Source organism: Chinchilla lanigera, unplaced genomic scaffold (genome assembly GCF_000276665.1).
Source record: "Chinchilla lanigera isolate Chin_1 unplaced genomic scaffold, ChiLan1.0 scaffold00075, whole genome shotgun sequence".
NCBI lineage: Eukaryota > Metazoa > Chordata > Mammalia > Rodentia > Chinchillidae > Chinchilla > Chinchilla lanigera.
This window is the reverse complement of record NW_004955476.1, coordinates 896,514-924,259: the sequence shown is the minus strand read 5'-3', so window position 1 is coordinate 924,259 and position 27,746 is coordinate 896,514. Positions and strand designations below refer to the sequence as shown.

General features: G+C 50.2%; 1 protein-coding gene across 5 annotated transcripts in view; it reads right to left on the bottom strand.

The window, feature by feature from the left end:
• Nav2 (neuron navigator 2) overlaps nucleotides 1-27,746 on the bottom strand; it is a 382,236-nt gene that overhangs the window by 72,191 nt on the left and 282,299 nt on the right. For 3 of the 5 annotated variants that reach the window (XM_013502962.1, XM_005401717.2, XM_005401718.2), the window contains 6 exons: nucleotides 15,922-16,060; nucleotides 7,787-8,078; nucleotides 6,422-7,124; nucleotides 3,323-3,790; nucleotides 2,780-2,845; nucleotides 1,408-1,452 (listed from right to left, as the gene is read on the bottom strand). In XM_013502962.1, coding sequence (XP_013358416.1) covers nucleotides 1,408-1,452; nucleotides 2,780-2,845; nucleotides 3,323-3,790; nucleotides 6,422-7,124; nucleotides 7,787-8,078; nucleotides 15,922-16,060 — 1,713 coding nt within the window. The remainder of the gene's footprint in view (nucleotides 1-1,407; nucleotides 1,453-2,779; nucleotides 2,846-3,322; nucleotides 3,791-6,421; nucleotides 7,125-7,786; nucleotides 8,079-15,921; nucleotides 16,061-27,746) is intronic. The other 2 variants (XM_013502960.1, XM_013502961.1) reach the window with 2 other exon arrangements.

The following is a 27,746-nucleotide window of genomic DNA, read 5'->3' as shown; positions in this document are numbered from 1 at the left end:
ACGAGGAACACGAGATGTTTCTTCCATTCTTGACTAGCGCTCATGGACATGCACTTTCTGGGGCATATCAGTTGCTTCAAAACCCATTGTACGTCACAGATCTTTGTACTGAACTTTTTAAAAGAAGGTTTTTAAAAGCCAGAGCTATACAATTTTGATAGCTGTGCTAGAGAAACGCATACATCATCCCAAAATACTAATACTTAGAATCTATCTTCCTTTGGGGGCAATAGGGAGGTATCAATATCAAACCTGTGTCAGTTCAAGCCTAGCATAGTTGCCGACAAGCTGCTCTCATAGGCACAACACAAATCTTTTTATTTTTGGTTGTTGTCTTTTTGAAACAGGGTTTTACTCCATAGCCCAGGCTGCCTTAAGCTCGTGATCCTCCTGCCTCAGCCTCCAGAGTGCTAGGACCGTGCATCACCAAGCAAACTCAAGTAAAAAGATCTGGCTAATTTGAAGGCTACAGTGTTCAACTCCCTCTGAGGAGATTCCTGCTGGAAAATTTCACATTTTTCTTCTTAGGTTTTCAGAGATGGCTTTACTCAGAGCTCCTGCTGAAAGGAAGCGTTGATACCTACCTCAAATTACTGCTCAAAACGCTCTCAGCCTTAAGAGCTGTGGGTTATTAATCACAGACACACATGACAGCAACGAAACATTTCATTCCAAGCTCCACTTCACATGGTAGCACTTAATGCTCAGTGCCGGGTGAAGCCAATGCTACAGACAACGAGGTGTTTAGAAAGCAAGAGAAATGACAGTGGCGACCATAGGACAGTAAGACCACAGGGAGCATTAGCAAACTGAGGGTCCTCTGGGTGCAAAGTGCTATGGGTGGTGTGCGCGGTGGTGACTCCGAGCATTCTGTTTCACCAGGATGAGCACCAAAACGGAGCCCAAGTCATGACTTTTTATGAATGGGAGGAAGTAGACGCCAATGGTCAGTGAGAAGAATATTTAGACAAGGTGTCCAAAGTGTCTGATATATTTAAATTGGGGGACAGATTCCCCTCCTCCTTTGCTTTCCTCCTGGCTAACAAATCAGCATGCTGTAAGTCACACCCTGTGTGTTGGAAGCCAGCCATGGGAACAGAATGGTCATGGTGAATGCTCAGAGATGAAAGCCCCAGCGGCAGCAGCAGTGATTTCTCCCTGGGCTTGCCTGGGGATGTTTTTCATGAGATGGTTTTATCATATCAAGCCTGAAAAAGCACAGCCCCTGACCAAGCAAATAAGCCACAAATGGAGAGATGAGAGAGAAAAGAGGAGTCGTCATCCAGAAGTCCTCCTGCAGTGGCCAAAGCGGGGACCCCAGCCCAGCCCAAACCCCCACCAGCCACGAGAGCCACACAGCCAAGCTCCAAGGCCACAACAGATGGGTGGGTGCAAGGAGACAGATACCTGAGTCCTTTCTTAGGCAAAGTGTTCCTATCAAGGTGCGGGTCACTGTAGGAAAGTTAAAACAAAAACAAGAACTTCAGGGAAAAAGGGAGTGGAAGGGGAGAAGGTGGGGGAGCTCCCAAGAAAGAGACGCCCATCACCAGGGACTGCTCTCCTACCTAGGTGCGCATGCAACATGTCCACATCCAGGAACACAAAAGAAGCCCACGCCTTGCCCTGAGCTGACACGAGTGCATACTTTACCAAGTCACCAGGTGGCCTGAGTCGCTCAACCTCAAGTATTCTTCCTTTTCCACAGGTTCAAAGTCAAACTGCGGCCACGCAGCTCTGTATCCCCTCCAGGGCTCCTCATGGAGAGGGATGCCAGTCTCCCTGCACCCCTAGCTTCAGCCCACCCCAAATGCCACTGGCAGCAGCTTCAAAGGAGAAAAGGGACTCGTTGGAGGATTTCAAGAGGCCAGCAGTCTGCATACTTGGAATTCATCTGTAACAAGTGAATTCCAGGTCCCTCTCAATTTCTCCCCGTTCCTGCCTAGCAAAGGCGTAGCTAGGAGCTGAGCCCTGGGCTGGGGTCAGGCATGTTACCACTTGTTGGCTGATGGAGTCAAGGCATTTGGATTTGCAAAGAACAAGGGTTTCAAGGCTTAATTTGTTAGTCTGATACAGTATTTGCTGTTGATGGGGTGAAGAGGGTTTCCATTAACTTTCTTTTTTTCCTGGCATGAAACATCTGGTTGTTATGTTTGGCCAACCTATGGCTCCCCCCACAAAGGTCAGTATCCATCTCTGAGGCCCACCCATGGCTGGGGGCAGACACAAGCCTGTTGGTTTGTAAAAGCACCACACTCCACGCACTGTGTTTCTCATGACCATCACGGGCTACGGGCACACAGAACACAGCAGTCTGCAAGACGTAGCGAGCCAAACTGCAAGAAAGGGGTTTGAAAAGGAGAAGAGCCAGCTGCATGGGGAGGGGAGGCGCGGAGAGGGGCAGGCTGCGCAGTGGGTGGTAGATGTTTCTGGGCTGGGGAGGGGAGGAAAGGAAAGGAAGCTGGGAGGCAGGAACATGCCACAGGAGGCCACAGGAGATGCAAGTGAGACATTCTGCCAGCCCAGAGCGAGAGGTGGGGATTGGGTGGCCTCTCCAAGCCTGAACGAAGGGGCCAGCCCAACCCCACTCTGCCTGGGCTTTCATGGACGGCAGAACAGACCCCCACTGGCATGTCTGGGGGGGCCGGTCACGGGATACACTACAGCCACAGACACAAGCAGAAGCCTCAGGCCAACAGCCTCTCACAAAACATCTGGCTTGACAACAGACGGGCAGAGGAACCTAGAGGCTGGGAGGGCCCCTGGTCTACAGTGTCATTACCTGTCCTGTTTCCTGGGCAGAGTACTTCTGCAGAACTTAGGGCTAGCGGCAGGGGAAGAGAGAGGGCTAGAAGTCCAGGCAGGTAGAAAACAAGAGAAGGAATATTAGACTGAAGAAAGCAGAGGCATTGGTATTCACAATAATCCCCAAATACTGCCTTTCTCCTCTATGTGCACAAACTTCTATAGGAATCCAGGGCTCTGAGGACGCTTTCTGGATCTTTGCATATTTGGGAGGCAAAGGGACAGAACTAGCCGATGGAGAAACAGGATACAGGGAAGGATTTCAAAGGCTGAATGCCATTTCAAGTGGTAGCACAGATCTGCTCCCGGGAGACTCCCAGAAGCATCAAGCACCAAGAATAACCATAAGGAGATAGTAAGGGGAAGCAGAGCTAAGCTAACTTCCGCCCCAAACTGGTGTCCCCAGGAAAGATTAAAGAGCAAAACTCCCTCGCAGGTGAGGGCTTGTGAGCATGTGGGGTTCCTAGCCTCATCTTTGCACTCTCTCTGGGGAGGGCGTCTTTGAGGGGAGAGCACCAACCTTTCTGACAGTGTGGTCTTCACACTGTTGGTTCGCACAAAGGGCGTCAGGGAGTCATCCTTGGCAGAGACGAGGAGGCCGGTGGAGGAATTGTGGCTCAGCCCGCCTCCGCTCCCAAGGGATATGTCAATGGACTCGCAGCTGGTGTGCAGGCTGCTGACAGACTGGAAGCCCAGGCCGTCCTTGCTGACTGCCGAGGAGCTGCTGGCCGTGGTGCCCCATGTGAGGCTGTTGGAGGGGCCCGAGTGGGCCGAGCTGGGGCTGGAGGCTAGAGGAGACTGGTTGAGGTCCGTGTTCTTACTGTAGAGAGGGCTGCTGCTCCCACTGCTCAGGACGCCACTGCCTGACAGGGAGTCTAAGTTGCCTTGCTGGGTCATGGTGGCATGAGGATTGGAGATGACCACCGAGTTTTTCAGGTTTTCAGTGGTGGCGATGGGCACTTGCTTGGTAGGCTTCCCACCAAAGAGTCTGGAAGACACAAAGGGTTGTATGGGATGAACCCCCAGGGCCAAAGGCTGCCCAGCTGTTAAAGGAGGGCAGGCCATAGTCTTCCCCACTGAAACAACTGGAGGTGCTCAGTGGGGGAAGGATGCCCAGAAAGTGGACCTGGACCCTGGTACCATCTTTGATCTCTAGGCTGCCACTGACACCCTGGCTCTCTCTGAGCAAAAGGGTGATGGAGACTAGTTCTCTACAGACTTCTCCACACTGATCCAAGATCTTGCTTCCCTTTCTTTCCAGAAATCAACTATCTTGGAATGGGCCTGGCCCAGGAAACATCTAAAGAACCAAGTGATCTTCAAGCCCATGACAACCAAGCAGACACAAAGCAGATACTCAGTTCAAGGCAGCTTATTTCCAAGAGATTTGGCTTCTTCGATCTCTAGACACAACTCAAGGGAATGGGGAATGTGAATCTAGATTTGAAGGGAGCCCAGGAGAGGCATCCCCACAGGCTGGAGACAGGCCAACTTGGCAGATGTATTTTCAGAGCCACAGAGCTTGTATGAGCCAATGACACACACAGAAAGCTTGCTAGGTTCACAAGACATTAGACCAGACACTGGGTGCGAACCGTGTCTCTGCGACAGACACACAGAAATGCCACATCATGTCACCTTCCCTTTCCTCATGACCAAAAAAGTGCCCTGGGGACAGGGATTGGTATAAAGGCCCCTTTCCTTGGACAGGATGCTCCCTGGAGACTAGTGGGATGGTCTTAAAGTTGGAGGGCAGGCCATGTTCTAATAATACAAGAGCATTAGTCCACCCAGCAGAAGTAGAAGGTGAAATAAACACCCCCAAAAGCGACAAAACTACTATTATGATAGGCATATTGCCGTTCATCCATGATACTCAAGGCAATGCAAGTTTCTCTCATTGTCTCCAAACAGTCCTATAAATCTAATTACTGCAAACAAGCAAATATACAATCAATCGATCAGTCCTCAGTGGAATGTGTGGTGACAGAGGAGAAACACCGTCCCCTGCTGACAACCAAGGAATAAAATATCCTGTTGTAGAACACTGGCTTTTGTAGGTTTACATACTCAGTGATAGGACCCTCACAATAAAGCATTACTTGCTCCAGTGCCGATCTTTTTTAATTGTTAGAAGCCAAAGTACGACCCATCTTTTTTTGACTTTGATGCAACTGCTCCTCATCCTGCTACCTATAACCACACAAAAATAAGTCCAATCTTTTGTCTGTCAGCCAGCCCTTCCAATCATTTGCAGAGATTTATCACCTAAGTGTTCTTTTCTCCACACTGTCTGTGTAACACACATGAGCACCTGAATGACTCCGAAAAAGGGGGAAGAGCACATGATTGCCAGAGAGGTGCTGGAAGCCCAGCCTAACGAGCTGCACGCATTTGCATGTACCCCAGGCCCTAGCCTCAGGGTCCAGGACAGTGCCTTTGTTATTACTAAAGGAAATCTGCAATACCAAATATTACATATGGGACTTGAGGCAAGAGGCAGAGAAAATTTTCATTTACAAGGCAATCTTATAAAACAACAAAGAGCAGCCCAATAGGACCTTCCCCCTGCAAAAAAAAAAAAAAAAAAAATCATTACTGAAATCCTAATAATCAAGTCTGGACAAGAACAGTGGAAGGCTTCATTATACCTTTCATGTGGAATGTTCCTTCTGAAGTCTTTTCAAATATTCCTGCTCATCCCCAAATATACGCGTGTGCGTGTAGTTTCTATTTTTTCACTGCTTACTATTCCATCCCTGGGACTTAGAAGAAGCGACGCCCTGGCATGGTAGGGTGGCCTCTGACCTGCACAGCTGCAGTGGGTGAACGGCTCAAAGCATAAGGAGATAACAAGAGCGGGTGCCATCGAAAAGAAACAGTGAAACACCACAGAATCCTATTTCCACATTAGGAAATCCCACAACTGTGTCAATGAGGGAAAATAACGCCTTTTAAAGGTAACAGGAAACTACTTTCTCCTTTTTAGAGATAGCTTTGCTGTAAGTTTTTTTTTTTTCCAAAACTGAAATTGCAGAGACCAATTTGGAAATATATATGCAGTACAAAAAGTGTGTGGGGAGGCTGAGAAAAGGATCTGGCTAAGATCATAGCCCATTATAAGGATCTGTGGCTTAGCCACAGACTTATCAAGAGAAGCAGAAAAAATGACCTGCTTCCTTCAAGCTACTTTTCCTGGTTTGAGAGTGTATCAAGACCTCACCCTGCATGCTAGCTACATTTTATTGAGTGTTTACAGGCCAGACATGGCTGTGAAGGTTAACTTTATAAGGACCCTCAGAAAAATATTATCATGCCCATCTCACAGGTGAGAAACTGAGACAGAACTGTTAAAAAAGGTGACATGGCAGCTAATGAAGATGGATGTAGGATTTGAACTCAGGACAGTTAATTCCAGAGACCTTGGTTTTTTATCCCAACATGGAAAAATAACCCATCAAATACCAAATTGCTGGCAGGAGCTGACAAAGCATTACCCAAGGTCTGATGTAGGAGAAAATCAGAAGTTGGTTTCACTAAGACACAGGAAATTCTTACGCCAGTATGTGTCCTTCCACATACTCCAGCTCTGCTCTGTACCATTTATTTACCCACTTACCTGCGGAGTGTCGGGGAGGCCACATCCGGGTACTTGGCCCCAGGCTGGAGGGTGGCTTGGGCCGAGCTCAGCACAGGCTGGGAAGCCGGGTTCACTTTCACGGAGTTACAGGAAGCCACACTCTCGTTGTCTGACGAGATGCCTTTCTCCTTATCCGTCTGGTTGACCAGGCCTGGCAGAGAGCTGCCCAGAGCCGTTTTCGAAGGCTCCCTCAGCTTGGGCACGGGCAGGCCTGCTGACTTGCTGCTGATGTTAGAATCGATGCTGCTGGTGCTAGACCTGTTCCCAGCACCATTCCGGCTGTTGGACTTACTGGGCCTTGGCAAACTCCGGTACTGCAAGTTTGTCCTGGAGCTGAGAGACAGATACCCATCATCCTGATTCTGCGTCCCATCCATGCTTGTTTTCCGACCGCCCGACCGACCAACGAGTGCGGACGACTTCGGGATCTTGCCCAGTGTGGCCGACCTGCTGGTGACAGTGGCCCCGCTGGCTGTGATCATGGCCAGCCCGGCCACGGGGCCACTTTGCTTCTTGAACCCAAAGCTGTTGGCATTGGCAGTGGGGGTCCTGGAGCTGGTGGGGAGGGACTTCTTGGATTCGTCTCCACTGCTGCGGCCTGCGTCAGATGGGGAGCGCTTCACCTGGGAGGCTTTGGGTGAAAGCCTTCCCTTCTCTGACACCTTGGCGTCGTCTGTTTTTCCTAAGCGAGAAATCAGCCAGGTTATTTACAACCAAGCAGCCAGGTCATGCAGCCAGTCCCTCCAGCTCCACGAAGATGCTCCTCTCCCCTGACGCACAGGCTCACTTTTTCCTGGGGGTTCAGGGAGGCTGTACCCTGGGGAGGCTAGGAAAATCTCTCTCTAAAGATAATCCAGTCTACTGCTGTCACAGTAAGCCTTTTAGGAGGTGTCAGTGATTGTCCTCATTTGCAAAGCAATCTAAATCTAAATTTACCTAGGATAAAGCAATGCCAGACAATTTTTCCTGATACGCCTGGGGGCGAAACCAACTATGCCTTTGACTGACCCGCGTCTATTAAAAAGCTATCCTAACACTTCCGGAGAATCATCCTGCCCTTCTTTACACTCAGCTCCTAAATCACAGCCGACACTCCACATAGCAACGCTCCACTGCACGGCCTGCGCTGGCTGGGGTCACTGTCACCCACTGTACGGTTGAACCACTCAGTGTACAGCGAAGCCAACCAGCATGCCTGGGGGTTAAACTGCTTACATGTTCCTGCTCAGAAAAAGCGAGGGATGTGAACCCTCACGCAAACTGATAGCTAGCAGAGTATGAACCCAAAGAAGAAATCAACGTCAAGCCCTTGCTAGGGTGACTGTGTCTTTGCTTTTGACTCACCAGTTCCCGGGGTCTTCAGCGCGCTGGCCGGGGTGGACGGCTTCGTCCGTGGCACGGTGATGCCCACCTGTGCCGTCATACCCCGCCGCCACGAGCCCGTCTGCGAGATGACGGGATTCTTCTTGCCCGATGTGCTCTTGTCTGACTCGTCCGACACGTCCGAGGGATTCCGCCTCCACTTGGCCCCCGGCTCCATCTTTATGCCACTGTCGGAGCCTCCGTCAGATTTCTTGACATCATCGCCTGACCACAGGGAATTCTTCTCCACCTGTGAGTGTTTCTCAGCATCAGTCTGCGGACAGAAGTCCTGGAGTCAGTCCTCCCCGAATCCCAGGCTGGGGAGCCCCCCACTCCAAAGGCAAAAACGCCAGCCTGCTACACAAATGAAGGGGAAAACATGAGGTAAGGATTTTCCAAAAGTTTGGACACTTGAACTCTGATTACCTTAGGAAGTCTGATATTTTCCTTCTCACAAAGGAAAGTAAAGAATATAAATGGACCTTTAGAAGAAAGAGTTGGGGAGGGGAATCAAAGGAGCCAGGAAAGAAGAGGGAAGGAGCACTAGGGAGGAGAACTGGCAGATGTGGTGGGAATTCAGCCACCAGCTCCCCTCCAAGCTGGCAGCTGGCTGTCTAACCAGCGCAGCTCTCTAGCCAGCATCCGGTTCCCTGACCAGCACCCAGCTCTTGCCTCTCCCTTTGTTCTGCTGTTCCATCCCTCCACTGGCAGCAAGGGTCTTTGGATCCAGCACAGTGCCTCAGCCTAACACGCCAAGCAAGCAAGCAAGAGCAGCTGCTGACCCCACTCTACCAGGGGAGCCCAGGGGAGCCCGGCTGAGAGGGAAGAAACCCTCAGATGCCGCCGTGTTTGCTCCCACCTAACCTCATTTGTATGCCTCGGCTTTGCTCCCTGCGGGGGAGCTGTTCAGACAGGGGCCATCATTAATCAGCTTCCTTTGGGAGAGTCCTGACCTGCCGGCCAAGGAGGGGACAGCAGTGTGAGGCTAATGATGTGCACCCAAAGGCACAGAGAGGACCAGACCTGAACGCTTCGGAGCCTCCCTAAAGGCAGAGGCCAGTGGGAGGAAACCAGGGGAAAGAACACAGGGCAGGGAGAAGGAAGGGCAGCAACACTTCCAGGAAACGAGGGCCACACTTACTACCGAGAGCGGGCAGCAGCAGTGAGGACGGACATGACACGACCCCTTGGTAAGGACCTGGCCCGATGCATGTCAGCCAACAGTGTGCAAATGCTTCCCTCCACAGACACCATGGCCGAAGGGAGCAAAAGCAACAGGCAGACGAGCAGTCCAAGTGGAATCGCCTCTCTTGCTTCCTGCCGATCCCTGCTCCTGTTACGAGCTGTGCATCTCCATCCCAACCGCCCGACGGGTCCTCTGTTTGCTTGGTCATTCCTCAAACACATACTGACTTCCAGCAAAGGCACCAGAGACAGCACACAAGCAGAAAAGCACCTCCTGATGTGAAAGCCTGTCACTCAGCAGTGGCAAGCGACACACAGTGGGGACATCCCACGTTAGGGCACGGGGCAGGAGTCCACTAAGACCCCGTGAATAAATGAGTGAACGACAAGAATGCATCTCAAGGACAACACACTTGTCGGATCCTAGGCACACTCTGGTCAAGGGGTGTAGGAAGGTAACAGCGTGGTCTTCAGCTCTATTTCTGGATGAATAGAAGCTAAAATGATCCTCTCTTGTCCCGGCTTCCCAGCCCACGCGGCACCTGCTGCTTGCCAGGCACACTGATTCCCAGCCCCTATGGAGTTTGCAGTCAGTGAGAGAAGCAGAGATCGAACAGATAAATACAAATATGTAACTGCGACTTCTCCTGAGGAAAAAAGGACAAGGGGTTTGGATGGGAAATATAAACATTGACCTGGTCCTAATGTAGATCATGATGATAAGGAGAGGATGTGGAACATTGGTCAGCTAAGAACTTTTGGAAGAAGTGACCTAAAGAAGAAACTTACTACGAGAAGTTAGGGAAAAGAATGCCACTGAGCAGGAATTGTATGTACAAAGGCCCTGGGGCAGGAAAAGCTTGGCTTTGGAAGAATTTACTTAAAAAATATTTCTTGGATACCACTGTGTGCTGGGCAAGCTTATTTGCACAGGGAATAAACAAACTCAAACCTTCAACCTCATGAGGTTTACATTTAAGTACATTCTAACATAATATGCTAATGTGCTCTAAAATGTACTATAAATTTACCACCTTCACATTCTGGGTTACTGAATGGCTTCTCTGAATGTTCTTAGACATGTTTCCCCAAACAAATTGTAATGGTGCTAATAATAGTAGCAAGCAAGAATTAAAACTTACTGAGCCATGACTATGTGCCAAACACTGAGCTAAAGTGATCTGTATGTACCTTTAAGTCTAATCAGTGTCAGAAACCATGAGGGAGAAAGTAACAGTTCACAGCCTCAATTTTACACAGGAAGACAGAGGCACGGAGGAGAAAATAGAATTGTCTAAAATCACACAGTAAGAAGCCTGAAGGGAAATAAATCGAACAAATGTGTAAATATTGCACTGTCTCCCTGGTGTGAAAAATTGAAAGTCTAACTAGAAAAGGCAGATTTTAAAAAGATAGATAATAGGAGAGAGAGAGAGAGAAAGAGAGAGAAAGAGAGAAAGTAGGAGAGATCTTTTATAAAAGGGAAAACGACCAAGACATGGAGGTAGGGGAGAAGGAGCAGAGGGAAATCATTTTAACCCTCGGACAACACGGCATTCATTGGTTCTCTAAGTCCCAGCACAGAAGAATTTCTACACACCCTGGAACACCTACTACCATCCTTACGCTGTGCGTTCCCATTCCACACTAGCTGGCTGGCTGTCTGGCTACACTCCAACCCCAGCCCTAGAGCATCTCCAGCCAAGTCCCTGGCCCAAGACCACAGCTTCTGTCTCTGTCTCTCTGTCTGTCTGCCGTTCTTTCTCTGTGAAGAATAATCCTCCAGCCATCACTCCTCCTACTTGGGTCCAGGGTGGTAGCCTTCTTAGCTCTTCTTTGAATGGCCGGGCATTCGCCCTGGGACATTCTATTAGCTTTGAGTTTACATCTCCTCAGCAAATGCCTTCTAAGCAATGCACCAAACTGCTGACTGTACCTTGTGGACTCATCAGTGACTACATCTTAGCCTCTCTGTTCCCAGAGCACACAAGAGGAGGGTCAGCAGCCATCCCATGGGTCTGAAGGGAGATTTAGACCCTCCTCTCTCTGCAAGGCTTGGGCCCTGCCTTGCCAACCTCTATGGCTCCTCCTTCCCTTCCTCTCCTCCTTCCCTTCCTCTCTTCCTGGTATTGGGGATCAAACCCCAAGGCCTTCACATTAAGCTTCACTATAGCCTTATTGTTTCTTTTTTCAGACAGGGCCTTACTAAATCACTGAGTTGCCCACCCTAGGGTAATGCTTGCAATGTTCCTGCCTCCCTCTCCCAGAGTGCTGGATTATTTAGATTCAGCTTCTGAAGAAGGATTTTCTTACTGCTTCCACTTGGCAGTCTACTTAACCATTCAACAGCCTGGTGGGAAGGTAGGGGAACAAGCCAGAAGGGACCCCAAAGAGAGGCTGGGCTTCTGAGAGAGAGATGGTAGATGGGGGTGAGACTAGAGGAAAGGGAAGCCTGGCCTGACCGGAAGGGAAGGCACAGGCTTTGGAGTTCAAGGGCTGGGTGCTACCACCTGTTTGCTGTGTGACCTGGTGGAAGGCGCTTCTCATCTCTGAGACTGTTGTGTTGTGTATAAGACAAGGTTAATAATGAACAGACCTCCTAGGAAGGGGATAGGGAACTCCAGGAGGTCCGTGTGGAGAGACTCCCAGACGGTGTCTCTTTCTGTCCAGCAACTCTCCCACCTGTCAAAACCCCAGCATTCAGTGTTCATGCCTATTGTGAGCACAGATCCCAGTTTTGTCTTTTGCAACGGTGAACAAGCTACTTGTCTTCCTGCTATGGCCACAAGCCACAGAGGTCAGGGACACTCCCTTCTCAGTCCTAGACCCTTATACGCTGAGGATGATGTGGCCGAAGTTGGAGCCCCATTGATAACAGAAATCACTGGCACCACCACTGTCACTGGCCACTTGTCAAACCAGGTACCGAGTCCTTCAACATACACTCTTAGCTCCTCTGTCCCCCAGGGCTGTATTATTCTCCAAAACCAGGCTTGCAGAGTCACTTTGTATGCCACTGCTTTGCTCCCTGCGGGGGAGCTGTTCAGACAGGGGCCATCATTCATCAGCTCCCTTTGGGAGAGTCCTGACCTGCCGGCCAAGGAGCCCAGGAGGGGACAGCAGAGTGAGGCTAACCATGTGCTTCACCCAAAGGCACAGAGAGGACCGGACCTGAATGCTTCGGAGCCTCCCTAAAGGCAGACGCCAGTAGGAGGAACAGCAGCTCCTAGCAAGCAGGGTCCTCTTGCTCCAGCAAGTGGGGTCCCCATGGCCAGGGCACAACCGAGGACTCTAGCACCATCCATGGCCTTCTGGAAAAGGAACCTGGTCACATGTCTCAGAATTTTGTATTTCCCCAATTAGCAACAGATAAACCGCTAGGGGAAATATCCACGCCCCCCCTTTATATTTTAGTAAACTTCCACAGCCATTGATGGTGAGGGGACATCGTGACACGTGCTTCTCTGCTCCTCTGCCCGTAGAACGGTGCCTTCCACAAAACTGAGTGAAAATTTTGAACGGTCAAGGAATGCGCAGATGACTACAGTGGGGAGGGATGAGAGTGTGTTAGTCCTTTGCCCCCAGCACATGGCCCCCCAACAAACTGCTGCACATGATGAGATGAATTGTTCTGGAACTACAAGCAAACTTCGCTAACAACACAGTAAATGTTAGGATACCAACCTGAACCGAAGAGGGAGAGGGCAGGAAATGCAGAGGGAGGAAGGAAGGAAGGAAGGAAGAAGAAAGGAAGGGGAGGAAAAAAGGGAGAGAGGAAGGGAAGGAGAGAAGCAGGGACGAGAGGAGGGAGAGAAGGAAGGAAGGAAAAGGGAGTAGAAAAGGATAGAGAGAGGCTGGGTATTTAGCTCAGCGGCACAGCGCCTGCCTGGCAAGCGCAAGGTCATGAGTTGGATTTCTGGTACCGGAAAAAAACCAAAAAACCAAAAAAAAAAAAAGGATAGAGAAAGGGCTTGAGGAATTTCTGAGCAACCTCAAGTCTCAAGCACCAGGAGACGCACATTGTGATAGAGATTCTCCAGTGTTCATGCGCTCACCCAGCTCAGTGTCATTACACTACTTTATGGAGGCATTGATTAGCTTGTGCAAAGATGTCACACTTGACTCAGTGTCTGCCAGGACACTGTGGTGTGGCTGTTCCCTGCACTCACCCACCAGCTGTCCTGGGGGAAGTCTGTCCACAGCTGGGGCTGGGACAGCTGGCCATGCGCGCCCTCTGGAACGGCCTCCGCGGGCCTCAACATCGCACACAAAGGGAACTTCTGCTCCCATTATCCACCTCCTGCTCCTTCAATCCCTACCTGTCTTGCCAGACAATAACATACCAGTTCCCCGGATGTGAACCCAGGCAAGCACCCTGGCCTCGGCTTGCTTCCCCCACCCTGGTAGCCCCAGGCTGGGATGTGAAAGAATTGAATGAGCTGAGCAGTGGGGCGGCCAGGGCAGGGTGCACTGCACATTCTTCTGTGGTGGATGCAGATGGGTGCGCAGTAATGGCCCTTAGCCTCCCTCAGAGCAGGATAGGAGGCGGTGGGAAGCTGTGAATTACGCTGATTCAGATATTTTGAGATGCTCCCTGAATGGGAACAAAGGAACATCACTAAAATTCACTTGGTGGCAAATAGAGACCTCCGTAACTGCTGGTACCTTTCAGGTATCCAAGACCTGTTTTTTTCAGTTTTTATTTTACTTTTTTTTTTTTTTTTTTTTTTTTGAGAAAGGATCCCCCTATCTAGCCTAGGCTGACCTTGAACTCACAGCGAGCCTCCTGCCTCAGTCTCCAGACTGCTGGGATTGTAAGCAAGTGCCACCATGCCCTGTTATTTTAATACTTTAAACTCAGATTTATAGGAAAGAACAACCCTAGGAATAGTAAAATTATTTCCTCTTATGCCTTGATCTAAAGCCTTTTGTCCAGTATTCTCCAACCTTGTCTGATGGGACATTTGCAAGCTGAACGGCCAGCAAGGAGGTGTGGGGACCAGGGCCTTATCTACGTTCAACGATGTGGGCACAAGCAAAGTTCTCTAAGCGCCAGATGTCTGCTGGGTGTCAAGGTGGAACTCTGGGCTCCAACCAGCTCTGCAGGAGGGCTGTGAAGACAGGGACAGTCTCCCAACTTGGGTTTTACCGGCACAGCTGGCTAACCTCGTAGCTTCCTGATCTTTGCTGTGCTTCCCCTGTATGGGGACATCAAGCCCTAGATCCCCACCTGCGCATCTAAGGCAGCCTGGGTGCTTGCTGCCCCATGTCACCTTCAATATAGGATGAGTCTCAGGAGAAAAACAAAAGAGCCAGCGTCCACAAGAAAAGGAACATTGGTGGAGAGGATATATGACACACGGTGTATGGTGGGGGTCTGGGTGTTTCTAATTTGTGTCTAATCACTGATTAACAGTGACAAGTCCCAGACAGTGTGACTCAGAGTTTGGTGTTGTTAAATACACTGGTTTAATGACATGGAATATTCTTACAATATAACAATGTTAAGGGGAACCTGAATAAATTTTACAAAATTAACATACTTTGTGCCCTTTTCATTTGGGTATTTTTTTTTTTATACAACCACCACAACCTGTCTTTGCTCCCCCAAAATAGTTACAAGTTCTGGCTAAAGTGAAAATGTAAGTAGTAACAGTGAATCCCAAAGGCAGTACTTGAGACGTCCCTGCCTCCTCGATTGGCCCTGGCCACTTGCAAATGTCACAGAAGAAGAGGTTCTGGATGAGGCACCAGGCAGCTGCATCCACGTGTTTACAGGATGCAATCACCCCACGTGCTGACACATCCTCTCCTTAGTGCTGCTGTCCCAGAGGAGAGGCCGTGAGAGCCAAGATGTCACAGCGGCCGGAAGAGAGGGGTGTGAGAGGGAGGGGCTGTATGTGTTCTACCCTAACCCTGAGAATCTGGTGGAGACTTGGTCTGATCAGGCGATCGCAGGTTCACACCATACCCACACAGAGGCTCCCACCAGTGGGAGAACACAACAATACAAAAGGTTTGTTTACACCAGCACTGCCACCACGCTGACCAGTCCTCACGCTGGTCAGCCCAAGCTGGGGACAAGCCGGGTGAGGACACGTCCCCCACCGCTTTGAGCACAGCTCAGTTTTTCAATAGGGACTCCTGAGCGGGCGAGCGCATGTGCCCACATGCAATGTGCTGCGTTCCAAACATGAAATCTGAGCGTTTGGGGGAGTTGAAAGATAGCACTTCCCCGGGGCCAGGCGGGTATTTTGAAGTCGTGCAGCAGGTTGGTGGATCTGAGGCACACTGGGGAGAGGGGACAGACTTGCACATCTGTTGACTGTTGCCACAGGAGCAAAAGCTATACTTTTGATTTTTAAAGAGAAACCAGGGCTGGACATTTAGCTCAGCGGCACAGCATCTGCCTGGCAAGCGCGAGGTCGTGAGTTCAATTCCCGGTACCAAAAAAAAAAACAAAAAAAAGAGAAACCAGAAACACATTTTCATGTGAAATAACGCAGTTCTGGAATCGTGTTTACAAGGAGAGTAACACTGTCGGTTGGAATACACTGGCAGGGGCCACACATGGACGGACTGTCCCCAACCTCAGGCCTGGATACACTGGTCCCCTGGTCGAGGGTTCCCAATCTTTGTCCCACCCATCACCCTGCAAAGACAGGACACATGTCTAATGGGCAGCAGTGCTCACTGGAACACAAAGGGGCACACCCTAGGCTAAGATCTGCCAACGCAGCCCTGCATCCTTTGGTTTGTTTCTATTTACTTACTTTTTGGTAGAATTTTTGGTTTGTTTGTATATTTGAGATAGCCTCACTACGTTGTTGTTCAGGCAGGCCTTCAACCCACTACGTAGCCTAGGCTGGACTGCCCCTCATCAGCCTGGATTCTGCTCTCCCCACACGGCCCCAGGCCCCTACGCTCCGTACCTGCACGTCCAAGTTCTTGCGGGAGGAGGCAGGCGTGTTGGCGTAGGAGCTAATGGAGGAGCTGGTGTTGATGTCATCCGTGCTGAGGTTGTCTATGGTGTCACTGATGCCGCTGCTGACGGAGCTGCTGTCATCCCAGCTGCCAAGACAAACACATCCTGAGCACAAACCCTCACCATGGTGCAGCTCCAGCAGACGCCGACAAATGTGCACCTTCCCGAGAAAGACCTGCCTGCATGCGACCGCCTCTGCAGAAACTGTTTGGCCTGGGGCTGGTCTTGAATGTGTGGTCCCAGAGCAGAGGCTCGGAAGCCACCCCTGCCCCTTGCCATCCGCCCTGTCCCTCGGGGACGTTATGAGCCAAATGCTCCTTCCTGGCCCAGGCCCAGAGTGGACTGGGCACTTTAGGGACGGCGCTGCAGGCCTGTGGGGGAACACGGGCTGCTGCAGGGGACACAGGACAGCACTCTGGAGAGAAAGGTCATGGGACAGAGTGGCTGCAGAAACCTGCCGCATCCATTTTCAGCTCCAGATGGAATAATGTCCCGAATACGCTTCATTTCCCAACCTTCAAATTCGCCGGGATCACCCCCAGCTACGCAGCTGGCTCTCCTAGCAACAATTCTCCATTCTTATTTCTTCTTTATCATTTCCCACCTCCCAATAACACCATTCCACTTAAACCAGCGCCTGCTCCTAACATTTCACTTGGCAAAATATGTCTGAATGTGCACAGCTCTCTGTACCGATGGTCACCTTGCAGTTCAAAGTGTTATCAGCTCCTGCCTGGGTCACCGCAAAAGGCTAGCAAGTCTGTGTGCTATTTCTAGCCTAAGGATCCATTCTCCCATGGCAGCCAGAATGACTCAGGTACTAACTGTCCAAACTCCTACACTACCCTTAAAGCCCTCTGATCCGAACTTGCAGCCCTCTTTCCATTGTATGCTGGCCCCTGTCACATGGGCACCCCTCCCAGTTAAGCCAGAATTCTCTGGCCATCCAGCCAGGCTTTGCACTGGCCATCTCTATTCCCAGACACTTGTCTCTTCAGGTCTCCTCTCAGAGGCCACCCCCAGGCAAGCTCCTCAGGCTCGGCCACCACACGCCTGTATTTTCTCATCGAGTGGCAGGGATGCAAGGGTGAGAACAATACAGGTGAAGCTTTAAGTGTTTAAGTTCATTACAGCAAAAGACACATTGATCTCGTTTATCCTATTGTTCTTACTACTCTCTGGGCCAGCTCTGGAAGTCTTGTGAGTTTTACAAGGCATAATCAAAATGCGGCGAATGCTACTGCTGAGTGCCACCTGATGGACAGGCCTGTAAAGCTTTACAGTGTCTTTGCCTCCATCTTATCCACCAGGGCTGGCATCACGCAACTGCTGGCTCTTCCCAAAGTCAAAATGACCACAAAAGGTCAACATTTCAGATGGACTCAGAACACATGGGCAGCCAGGACACTGACCAGAGAGGACTTCCAGACTCCTTCAGAAAGGGTAAGAAGGAGGAGGCGAGTGTGCTCAAAGCCAAGGGGGGGATTCTCAGGAGGATTCATGGCACCGGGCCAGAAAGGTACTGTGTATCTTTATGTATGTCTCCAATCCTTTGATCATACCTGCAAGGTAGGTACGACCCTGCGCATCTTATAAAGGAAGAAATAGGGGGCTGGGGATGTAGCTCAGGAGCACAGTGCCTGCCTGACAAGCAAAAGGTCCTGAGTTCATTTCTTGGTACCAAATAAATAAATAAATAAATAAAGGAAGGAAGGAAGGACGGAGGGAAGGAAGGAAGGCAGGAAGAAATTAAGGTTGAAAAAATAAGTACTCTAACCAATATTACTGAGTCAGTGATGGAATTTATAAGGCATAATTGTCACCGGGCACGGTGCGGTGCACATTTGTAATTCAAGCTGCTTGGGAGGCTGAAGTAGGAAGATCACAAGTTTGAGACTAGCCTGGACAACTCAGAGCCTGTCTCCAAGCAAAATTTTAAAGAGCTGGAGCTGTACTTCAGTGCTAGGGTACTTGCTTGGCATGTACGACACCCTCGGTTCAATCTGTAGAACCTCCCCTGAAAAAAGACAAAAAAAGAAAAAGGCAAAACTCTGTAGTTTCAAAACACGTGGTCCTTTAGTCTATCTTTCTGCCGTCCACAGTGATGATGGCAGTTCTCCGAGCAGCAGGCCACATGCCAAACATTCACACCTGCACATGCTCTCAGTGGCTCTCAGACCAGCCCAGTGGTGGCTTAGTGTTTACCTGTGATGCGGAACTGGCACTGTGAGAAGTGTCAGGACAACCCCGAGGCAGTGGTTTTGTGGGCTGTGTCCCCCTCATCTCCAGAGACACAGTATGGCGTCTCGGGTGCTTCCTAACTGAGTTCACAGGCGCAGGACGGAAAAGGCGCATTTCCCGTGCAAACCCCCCACCGGAAGTGGATCCTGAGCCCACTCTCTCCCCACTGAATTCTTTGACAGGTCACAACTCCCATGCCTCAGTTTCACCGGGCTAGCAACCATATGACACTGTACTGGGAAAAGCTCCCATCACAGAGGGAAAAGGACTCAAATTTCCTCTTGCAATTATGAGAAAATCCCACAAGTCTTTCACTGCATCTGCTCTTTTGGGTTAGGAACTGAGTGTATCTAACATTTCTCATAATCCTATGAAGAAGAAAGAGGGCCGACAGGAGAGGAGCGTGGCTGGTGGGAGGTAGAAGGGAGTGAGTAACAGATGCCCATAAATCCAAGTCCTGGATTTTGTGCTTTGAAATCGTACCTGTTTTTCCCTGTGGCCTTTCAACACCGCAATATTATTCCAGAGGAGCCTGCGACGCACAGAGACCCCGCCACATCAGCATACAGAGTGCTGGGAGCTTCACCCCGAGAAACCAGAAACCCTTGCAACTGAGCCAGAAGACGGGACAGCAGTGTTATAATCCACAGAAAAGAGGAAGCGGGACCCTCATGCCAAGAGAGAGGAGCAGGCAGTGACAAGGGAAGCCCTCGCTGGGGAAGAGTGGCCTCGATACCTCCCAGAGCTGCCGATACGCCAGAAACCAAAGCTGTCCCTAGACCTGGAAAACCGCCCCCGTCTCCTTCCCTTTAGGACCTCTGAGACACTAGCAGGTCTATCTGGACATTAACATCACTTCGTTCCCATCTGTCTTATCCCCCAAATCCAGGTCAATGAGTCGAAGACATACTCTAAGGAAAACTGGCTCCACGGATGCTCCGTGAACGCGATGTTCCCAAACAGCAAAACATGGGGATGCTGCCCCTTCTGCGCTTTTAGAGGTTCGCGGTGCGTAGGCACACCATCCCTGCTGTGGCAGCCAGCAACGAGCTCTGCGACTCTGCCTCAAACAGCACTGCCCAGACCTTCAGGCCCACAGGGAGGGGCTGAGAGGGGAAAATGCAAAACTGACCGGAAGCCTAGAGCTGCGGGGGGCTGCTTCATTCTACCGTGTGTGCTAAGGAGAGGGGTGCAGCAGAAGGGACCGGGGGAAACAAGGCTGGCCTCTTGCCACAGCCAGAAGCATGCTGGACAAACTCATCCCCTTCTTTTACCTAAGCTTTATCATTTGGGACACTTGTGCCCGCTGGCGGAAACTGCAATTTGTGTATAAAATGGTTCCAGCCGTTCACTCCAGCAGGAAGGACACAAACAGTGAAGGAATTGGTACACCTGGGATGAGGTACGGTGTCTATGGACCCGCACTGAGAATCCCTGCTGAAAGCCCTTGCAGAAGTGAGTAAAGTCACACAAGGAAAGAAGCCAAGAGGCCCGGTGTGTGCTGTGTGGCGAATGGAATGCCAGTGAAGAGCTGCTAACACAGCAGACAGAGCTGTGTACTCCCCCAGGGCTCCGAAGCATCATTCTGGGTCTGTGGAGACCACGCCAAGGGCCCCACCTCACGTCCGAGAGGAGAACCGTGCGCCAGGCCCAAGCCCACCCATTATCCTTAGCTCAGAGTCCATGATTCTAAACCTCGGCAAAGGATTTAGCTCAGCGGGCACAGAGCCTGCCTGGCAAGTGCGAGGTCGTGAGTTCGGTTCCCGTTACCTCAATCAAAATCTGAATATCGAAGTTTAAGATTACAGCTTTAGGACCACCAGGCTAATCTTTGTACATTTATAACATTTGAGGAACACACGGTCTATTTGGAAATATTATAAAATAGTTTTTTGATTTCTTTCTTTTCCTTTTTTTAATGAGCTAGATGTGATGACACATGCCTAGAATCCCAGAACTCTGAGAGGCCTGGATAGGAAGATCCCAAGTTTAGGGCAACCCTTTCTCAAAAAACGCAAACCTGACTTTTGATTCAAGGGTCTCCTCGGCCAGCAGCTGAGCCCCCACCCAAGGAGGGGGTGGGGCAGTGTCCCAAAGCCCTGGCCCACAATGCTCTCTGATCTGCTGTCCAAGCAGGCAGGAGGCACAGGCCAAGAGGTCGGGAAGCCAGGTGGAAGCAGCCTTTCCCTGGCTGCAGGCCCATCCTCCCAGGTCACAGGAAGGGGCCAGATGGAACCACCCAAAAGCTCCTTTCTGACAGCATTGTGTGACTTTAAGCACAGGTAAAAGGCGGAACAAGGGTCCGGACAGTCCCCATGGAAGCCTCTCACACCTGCCCACTCACAGCTGCATCTCCTTATCTCTAGGCGTCTTGATTGCTGATCGCACTCTTCAGAGTATTTCCAAAAGCCCATACAGAATTTTTTAAATACATGAAACAAGTGTCCAAATCTTACACCTACGACGCAGTCAGTCAGCCGCATGGAATCAGTAACTGCCACGTGAGACCCAGATGTGCTCTTCCGCTTGACACAATCCCCAGATGAGCCCTCTTGCTCACGTATGCTACCTGTGTGGCCCCGCAGCTGAGTCTGCAAAACCCTGGTGTGGAATGAGGACAAGCCACTCACAACAGAGAATGGGCATCAGACTGCGCTACCTAGTCGCAAAGAAACAGATGCAGTCTTGCCTGGCATTCACTGTCACCGCTAGCAGTTCGCCAGGCATGCTGGGAATGGTACTTGGCACATTACATGCATTATTCCTCCCCCATGTCCCCCTGGATGAACAGATGCTTAGGACCCACAACTTACTAGAAGGATGAGACTCAAACTGGAGTATGGTGACTCCAGAAAGACAGTACATATGGTGGCTTACAGCTATAGTACAGAGATCAGCTTCAAAATCTCCACCTTCTAATCAGCCGAGTCACAAAAGAGCTTCCATCTGCAGTCGGCAGGCAAGAGAACCAAGACACCTAACTCTGGCCGACACCTAGCACGTCAACCAGAACCAACGCTCTCAAATCCGCAACTGTTAGCCTACAACCTCCTGGAGAAATACAGAGGTAAAAGTCACAGGAAAAGCCACTCAAAAATGGAATAGGTGCTGGGAGAAGTGGCACGTTTCCAGCACTGAGTAAGGCTGAGGTAGGAGGATGGTAAATCTGTGGGCAGCCTGAGCAACTTAGTGAGACCCTGCCTCCAAAGATAAAAATAAAAAATTTGCGATGTAGCTCAGTGGCAGAACTCTCCTGGGTCCGTTCCCCAGTACTGCCCAAAACAAAACAAAATTAAAAAAAAAAAAAAAAGAGAGAGAAAAGAAAAGAAAAAAAGGAAGAGGCCATTAAAGCAGGAGATCCAGTTTCAGAGACTTACAAGAGCGGCTGACATCATTGTGTCAGGAATTCAAATGCTACTCAGGGCTTAAAGAACTATTTTTTTTAAAGGACTATTTTAACAGCCCCAATATAAGCTATCTGCTAGGAAAAACGCAAGTGAGAGTCGTAAATTACTCCAGCTTCACCACACACCCTGCTTTGCCTCTGTGCTGTGGGCAGTGAGCATTCCGTGCCAGCAAGGAGACAAACTTGGCTTTCCCGGAGCCCCGGAAGCCACCGCCCGCTTGGACACGTTTTTAATATTGTGCTCTTCAGGGGCGGGAGGTAGCTAAACATCGCAGGAATCTGTACCGGTCCTGAATTCATGCAATCTTACAGTTACAATAGCCTCTCCCAGGAAGCAATGCAGCAAGACAGAATCCCAAGGTTAGCGGGATGATTAAACGGATTTTTTCCACTAGGATTTACGCCCTGGCTCTTGGCAAAAGACTGGGAGAATAGGAGTTATGGACGGCTCCAGGGGGAGGGAGGGTCATTATACTTTTCAAATGGACTCCCAGAGAGATAATGTTGTTTATTCAAGGGAGAGACCAGCTAAATGATGTTTAAAAAAAAAAAAAAATCAGACCACAAATATATATTAGCTCTCCTCTGCTCCCTAATAAACCCACAGCCTGTTAGCATACAACTGTTGTAACAACCCTTCTAAAAAGTGATCTTTCGAAAGCAAAGTTCCCAATCCTTCCAAAACTCCAAAGACGGAGGCCCTAGTGTCCTTGGAAACTTCCCGGCCAACCCGCCCTCTCTCTGCCTCTCCCCAGGTAACTGAACTCCCCCTGCCAGCCCCGGGAGCCCCGGCCAACCACGCCAGGTCTTACCTGCGGGATCGTCCCTTCCTGCCCCGAACCACACAGCCCATTCAAGGCGCCCCGGGCCCTACCAGACAGCTGCATTCAGTTGCAAAAAGCCCAGACTGGTGGAACTCGTTTGCTGGCTATTGTTCAAGGCGATTGTTCCCCTGAAACCCCAGGGCCCAGCGGAATGAGATCCTTTGGTGTGGTCGAGTGAGCAAGCCCAACAGTAGGCTTAGGAGAAAACCCCGGGGAAGGGGATGGCCTGGCCACCTCCATCCCCCCCAGGTATGTTAACTATTTCCCCCCCAGAGGCTCCACCTGGCGCATCCTCTCGCCTCTGGCCACTGCTGGGGCCCAGCAAGGAAATCTAACTTGGAGGAAGGCGGGGGACCCCTGCAGAGCCGCGCTTTCACAGTCTACCGGGAAAGATAACAGAGAGCCCACTTTCTCTGCTCTGCTGTTCTGTTCTTTCCTTTTTCGGTACTGGGGACTGAATCCTGGGCCTTCACACTGACCCGCCTCCATATACCTGTTTGTTTTTTATTTTGAGACACTGTCTCATCAGGTCACTAAATTGGGCTCGAACTTTCAATCCTCCCGCCTCAGCTTCCTAGAGTACTAGGATTACAGGCATGTATCACCGCGCCCAGCAGCCAACTTTAATTGGTTTAAAGTCCTGCTAGACCATGTGCTATTCTCCCTACATGCAATCCTCATAACTCTATGATAAAAATAACCAACATTTATCCTCCCTACTTTCATTGTTTCATTTAATCCTCATAACTGTGATAAAAATAACAACCAACATTTATCAACAGCTTCCTTTATGTCTGGCCCTGTTGTTACTTAGAGTTTTCTTCCAAGTACGTGAGAGATAATACCACACCCATTATAGAGATGAGCAAATTGAGGTTTGAAGAAACTATGCCCACAAGTCATAACAGTAGGGAGTCCAGAAGCTAATCCAAGAATGTCCAACCACCATTGACTCATTTGCACATTTTAATATACATCTGCCAAGTGCATTAGAAAGACTTCACAGTTCTTCACACCAGAGAAGACATGGTAACTTGAATTAAAAAAATAAAATGATAGCCGGGCATGGTGGCACACGCCTGTAATCCCAGCATTCAAGAGCCTGAAGCAGGGGGCTGGGGATTTAGCTCAGCGGCACAGCGCTTGCCTGGCAAGCGCAAGGTCGTGAGTTCAATTCCTGGTATGGGGAAAAAAAAAACCAAGAAAGAGAAAAACAAAAAATGCTGAGGCAGAGGATTGCTATGAGTTCAAAGTCAGCCTGGGCTACAAAGTGAGTTCAAGGCCAGCCTGCACTGCATAGTGAGACCCTGTCTCAAAAGGACAAAAAATAAATAAATAAATAAAGTCACAAGTGGTCTAGAGATACAGCTCAATGGTAGAAGACTTGTTTAGTACCCAGGAGGCCGTGGTTTTGATCCCCAGTAACACACACACACACACACACACACACACACACAGCCCAAAGAAACAAACAAAACACAAGCAAGCTACATCTCCCTAGGCTGCCCAGCTCAGACCAGCACAACACACGGCCTGCAGTTCTAGAGCACAGTGACTCAGGATATGAATCTGAATTCATGCAAGGACCGTGCTTAGACATCAATGCCAGCAAATTCAGCCTCACCTAGCAGTGGACAAGGGTACCAGCCATTCAGCTCTGGAGGTTCCAGACAGAGCCGATGTTAGCTCTGCAGGAAAAAGTACTATTGATTCCTGTTTGAATCCTGCATCTACCATTTACCTGGCTGAGCACCGCCACTGCTGGGAGACCTGGTTTCCCCCTGTGTGGCGCAGGGCCGCACAGGTCCAGCCAGTTCTCATCAGCCTTGGGTGGGACCAAGCAGACAGGTGAGCGCACACCCATCTCTGGCATGTCAGAGATAACCGCTCACGTCAGGTGCAGTCCTGTATGCAGGGAAGCGGCAAGGAATATAGGACAGAGGTGCAGGCCACGTTATAAACAGACAGTAAAGCCCAGTGCAGGAATCTCCTTGCTGCCATAAACAGGAGCGTCCCAGGAGAGAAGCAGCGTCTACAGACGGTGCCAGGTGCAAGGCCAGTCATTTGGGGTGGAGAGAGGGAAACATGAACTCCATAAGGGGGGTGCCGGTGGCGGTTAGCAGTGATCAGAAAGCCAGGGCTTGAGTTTCACCCCGCAGCACCTTTGCCCCATTTTGGTAATTTACTCCTTGGACAAGTAGGTGGTCTCCCTGAGTAAGCGTGAAATTCCTGCTTTTGACTTCAGGGCCTTGGTCTGGTTGGAAACACCAGAGCTCTGGTCCAGATGCCTTAGACCTTTATTGTTACAATAGGCACCAGGGTGTCTGCTGACCTCAGCTACACAAAGCCCTCTCTCCTCCACAGAGGGCTGCTCGCATTTGGGCCGCTGCCTGCCAGCTTTTGGCAAGGATTTCAACAAACCCATCCTGGTTTTCTGTTTAGCAGAGGAGGCATTTCCCCCAAACATGGGTAGAATTCAGCATATTGTAGCTAATGACGGCAAGCACACAGGATGAAGAGTTTTAATAGTGGGTTCCCGGCACCACGCTAAGTACCTTATGTACATCATCTCACAAATGCCTCTCCATGATGCTATCAGGAACAAATTATTATCGCCCCCTTTTCTTCAGTGTGGAAATTGGGGCTTGTAGAAGTTAAACGACCTGCTCAAAGTGCCTGAATCCCAAAAATGGATCTTGATTTGAACCCAGATCCTCCTGACTCTGAACCTCAAACTCTGCTTAACCACATGAGCTCAAAGTAAGGAAAGAAGTAAAGACACTTTGACATAGATTGGGGTCACACAAGTACTCAGCATTTCAACTTGTGATCCAAGCCCAAGACATCTTAAGGTAATCAAGTTGTTTTAAAACATTTCTGAAGAAAAAGAGGTATCCTCAGTGCGACAAATGTGATCATTATGCATATCTAAATTGTACCAATAAACTTAATTTATACAAAAAGAATAAGAAAAGGGGGTGAGAGACAAACCCCAAATATGGGATGGGCTGGCTGCCTTAAGTCTGCGTAGGTAGAATGGGATGTAGGGTTCCAACACACACAGCTCCCAATAGAACTTAAGAACCCAGAGAGCTGCCTTTGGACTCAGCAGCTGTTTCATTTTGCCCCTGGTCAGGGGTTTGCCCTTAAGCCACCTCTTTCTGGGCCCAAGGAGGAAGGGAAGGGTACCTGGGTGTAGAAACAAGGCCCTAAGAAATCAGCTATGCATCCCAAGAGAAGCTTGAACCCAGGTAATGAGGCCCCCTAAGCACATGTGCGAACAGCTAGTACCACAGCGTGGGTCAGCTTTATGTACTTGCTGGGTGTCGTTTTCTCCCTCCAGAACTCCATAAACCCAGCTCCTTGGGAGGCAGCTCCAGAGAGGCAGGGCACGGCCCCAGTTGCCCAAGGCCGGCTCCAAGGTTATCATCACCAGCCTGCCCAGCCTGAGTTCCACTCTGGACTCCTCCACTCTGACACAGCCAGGAAAGGGGAGAACTCCCAGCTAACTCCTAGCACCAAAGCCAGGCTGCTTCTCAGCACACAGCCACCTTCCTCTCGGAAACAAGCAAAAGCTCAGAAGCTCACGCAGAAGCCTAGTGCAAGCACCAAGGGCACTCTAGTGAGTCCTCCACAACAAGCAGTGCCCTTCATCACACTCACAGATGAAAACATCCCGAGGCCATCTGCCAAGCCCACCACAGGAAGGCAGGGTGGGGGAGTAGACCTGGGTTCTAATCCCACCTTTGCCTCTGATTAGCTGTGTGATTTTTTTTTTTTTTTTTTGGTCTTTTTGAGACAGGGTCTCTCTAGGCAGTTCAGGCTTCCCTTCAGCTCACTTTGTAGCCCACGCTGGTCTTGAACTCGCAACAATCCTCCTGCCTCAGCCTCCGAAGTGCTGGGATTATAGGCATGCGTCACCACTCCTGGCTAGCTGTGTGACCTTGAACAAGTCACTGAACCTCTCTTTGTGCCTCATATCAAAATTTTCCCTCCCTGCTATGCAGCAAAAACTGAAAGAGCGAATGTCTGTTAGATGCCTAGCATGGAGAAGGTGGTCGGGAACACTGCTTTCCTCTTCCCTGGTCGGCTTAAAAACAGAAACGTGCGGCAGCACGGTTGTAATGAAGCAAGAAAGGTCCCTGCTCTTAAACCTCCCATGCCATCTCGCCTGCAGCCTAGTTTCCAGAAAGAAAGAAAGAAAGAACACCACCCCGCAATTTGCAGTATTAGTAAACACTAGCACAAGTTCACCATGCTCCATAGATTCCAAACAAAACCTCCAACAGCAAGCCATTTTAATCAGGGTCCTCAACCGCAGGCAGCCCTTCCCTGGGGCTGCACGGGTTTTCTCTAGCTCCCCCTCCTCCTCAAGCCGAAGCGGCTCCCCCAAAATCCTGGAAAGAATAAAGTTTTCAGACAACTGGGTGGTCAGTACCCAGTTTGTCAGGCTCAGCAGCCTAACTGCATAAGATGGTCTGGGAAATATTGACAGGATTCAAGTATCTAGGTGGACCAAGGATATCTGGGTAATGCCTGTGGCTTCCACGGAAATCACCAAGGTGAGAGGGAAAGGGGTGGGGAAGAGGGAAGGTGCTGAATGCTTTCGATCCTCCCCCTACACACACACACACACACACACACACACACACACACACACGTACACCACGCAGCTCAGGGTAGTTTTGGCAGCTGTACCCAACTGCTGCCCTACTGGCTTTTAAATACCAGCCAGGGAGCAATAAAGCAATGCATGCCCCGCACCCGCCCCTGGACCCAGAAACTTTAGGAAATCACCCTACCTTGTAAGATCTCCCGGCCAGTGCATTTCCCTACATCGTGGTCCTCAGAGAACAGCTGACCGGGAAACTGAATGAATCTCTTGGAAGGGCGACTTCTTCAGCCGGCGGAACCACCCCAGCGGCGAGGTCAGGGAACCCCAGGCACCCAGGAAAGTGGGCTACTGAAGGACTAGCTAGCAGACTTCACCATTGCCCAGCCCAGGAAAGAAACCCGATCCCCCAACAAAATTAACCTTTAAAGTGCTGAAGGAGCAAGAGGTCAGGGCTGAGCGCCGGTATCAAGTCAGCTGTGAAAAGTTTCAGCCCGGCAAAAGCTAACACCAAACTGTGCAGCCGTTACCGTAAAGCACAGAATACAAGAGCCCTCAAACGTCCCAGGGGAGTCTGTCAGGGTGGCCACGGCCAAGAAAACCGGAACACAAAGAAGTATTTTAAATCCCCACAGACTGTGCTGCAAAAATGAAGAAAGCCTTCTCAGCCCACGGTGTGACCTGTAATG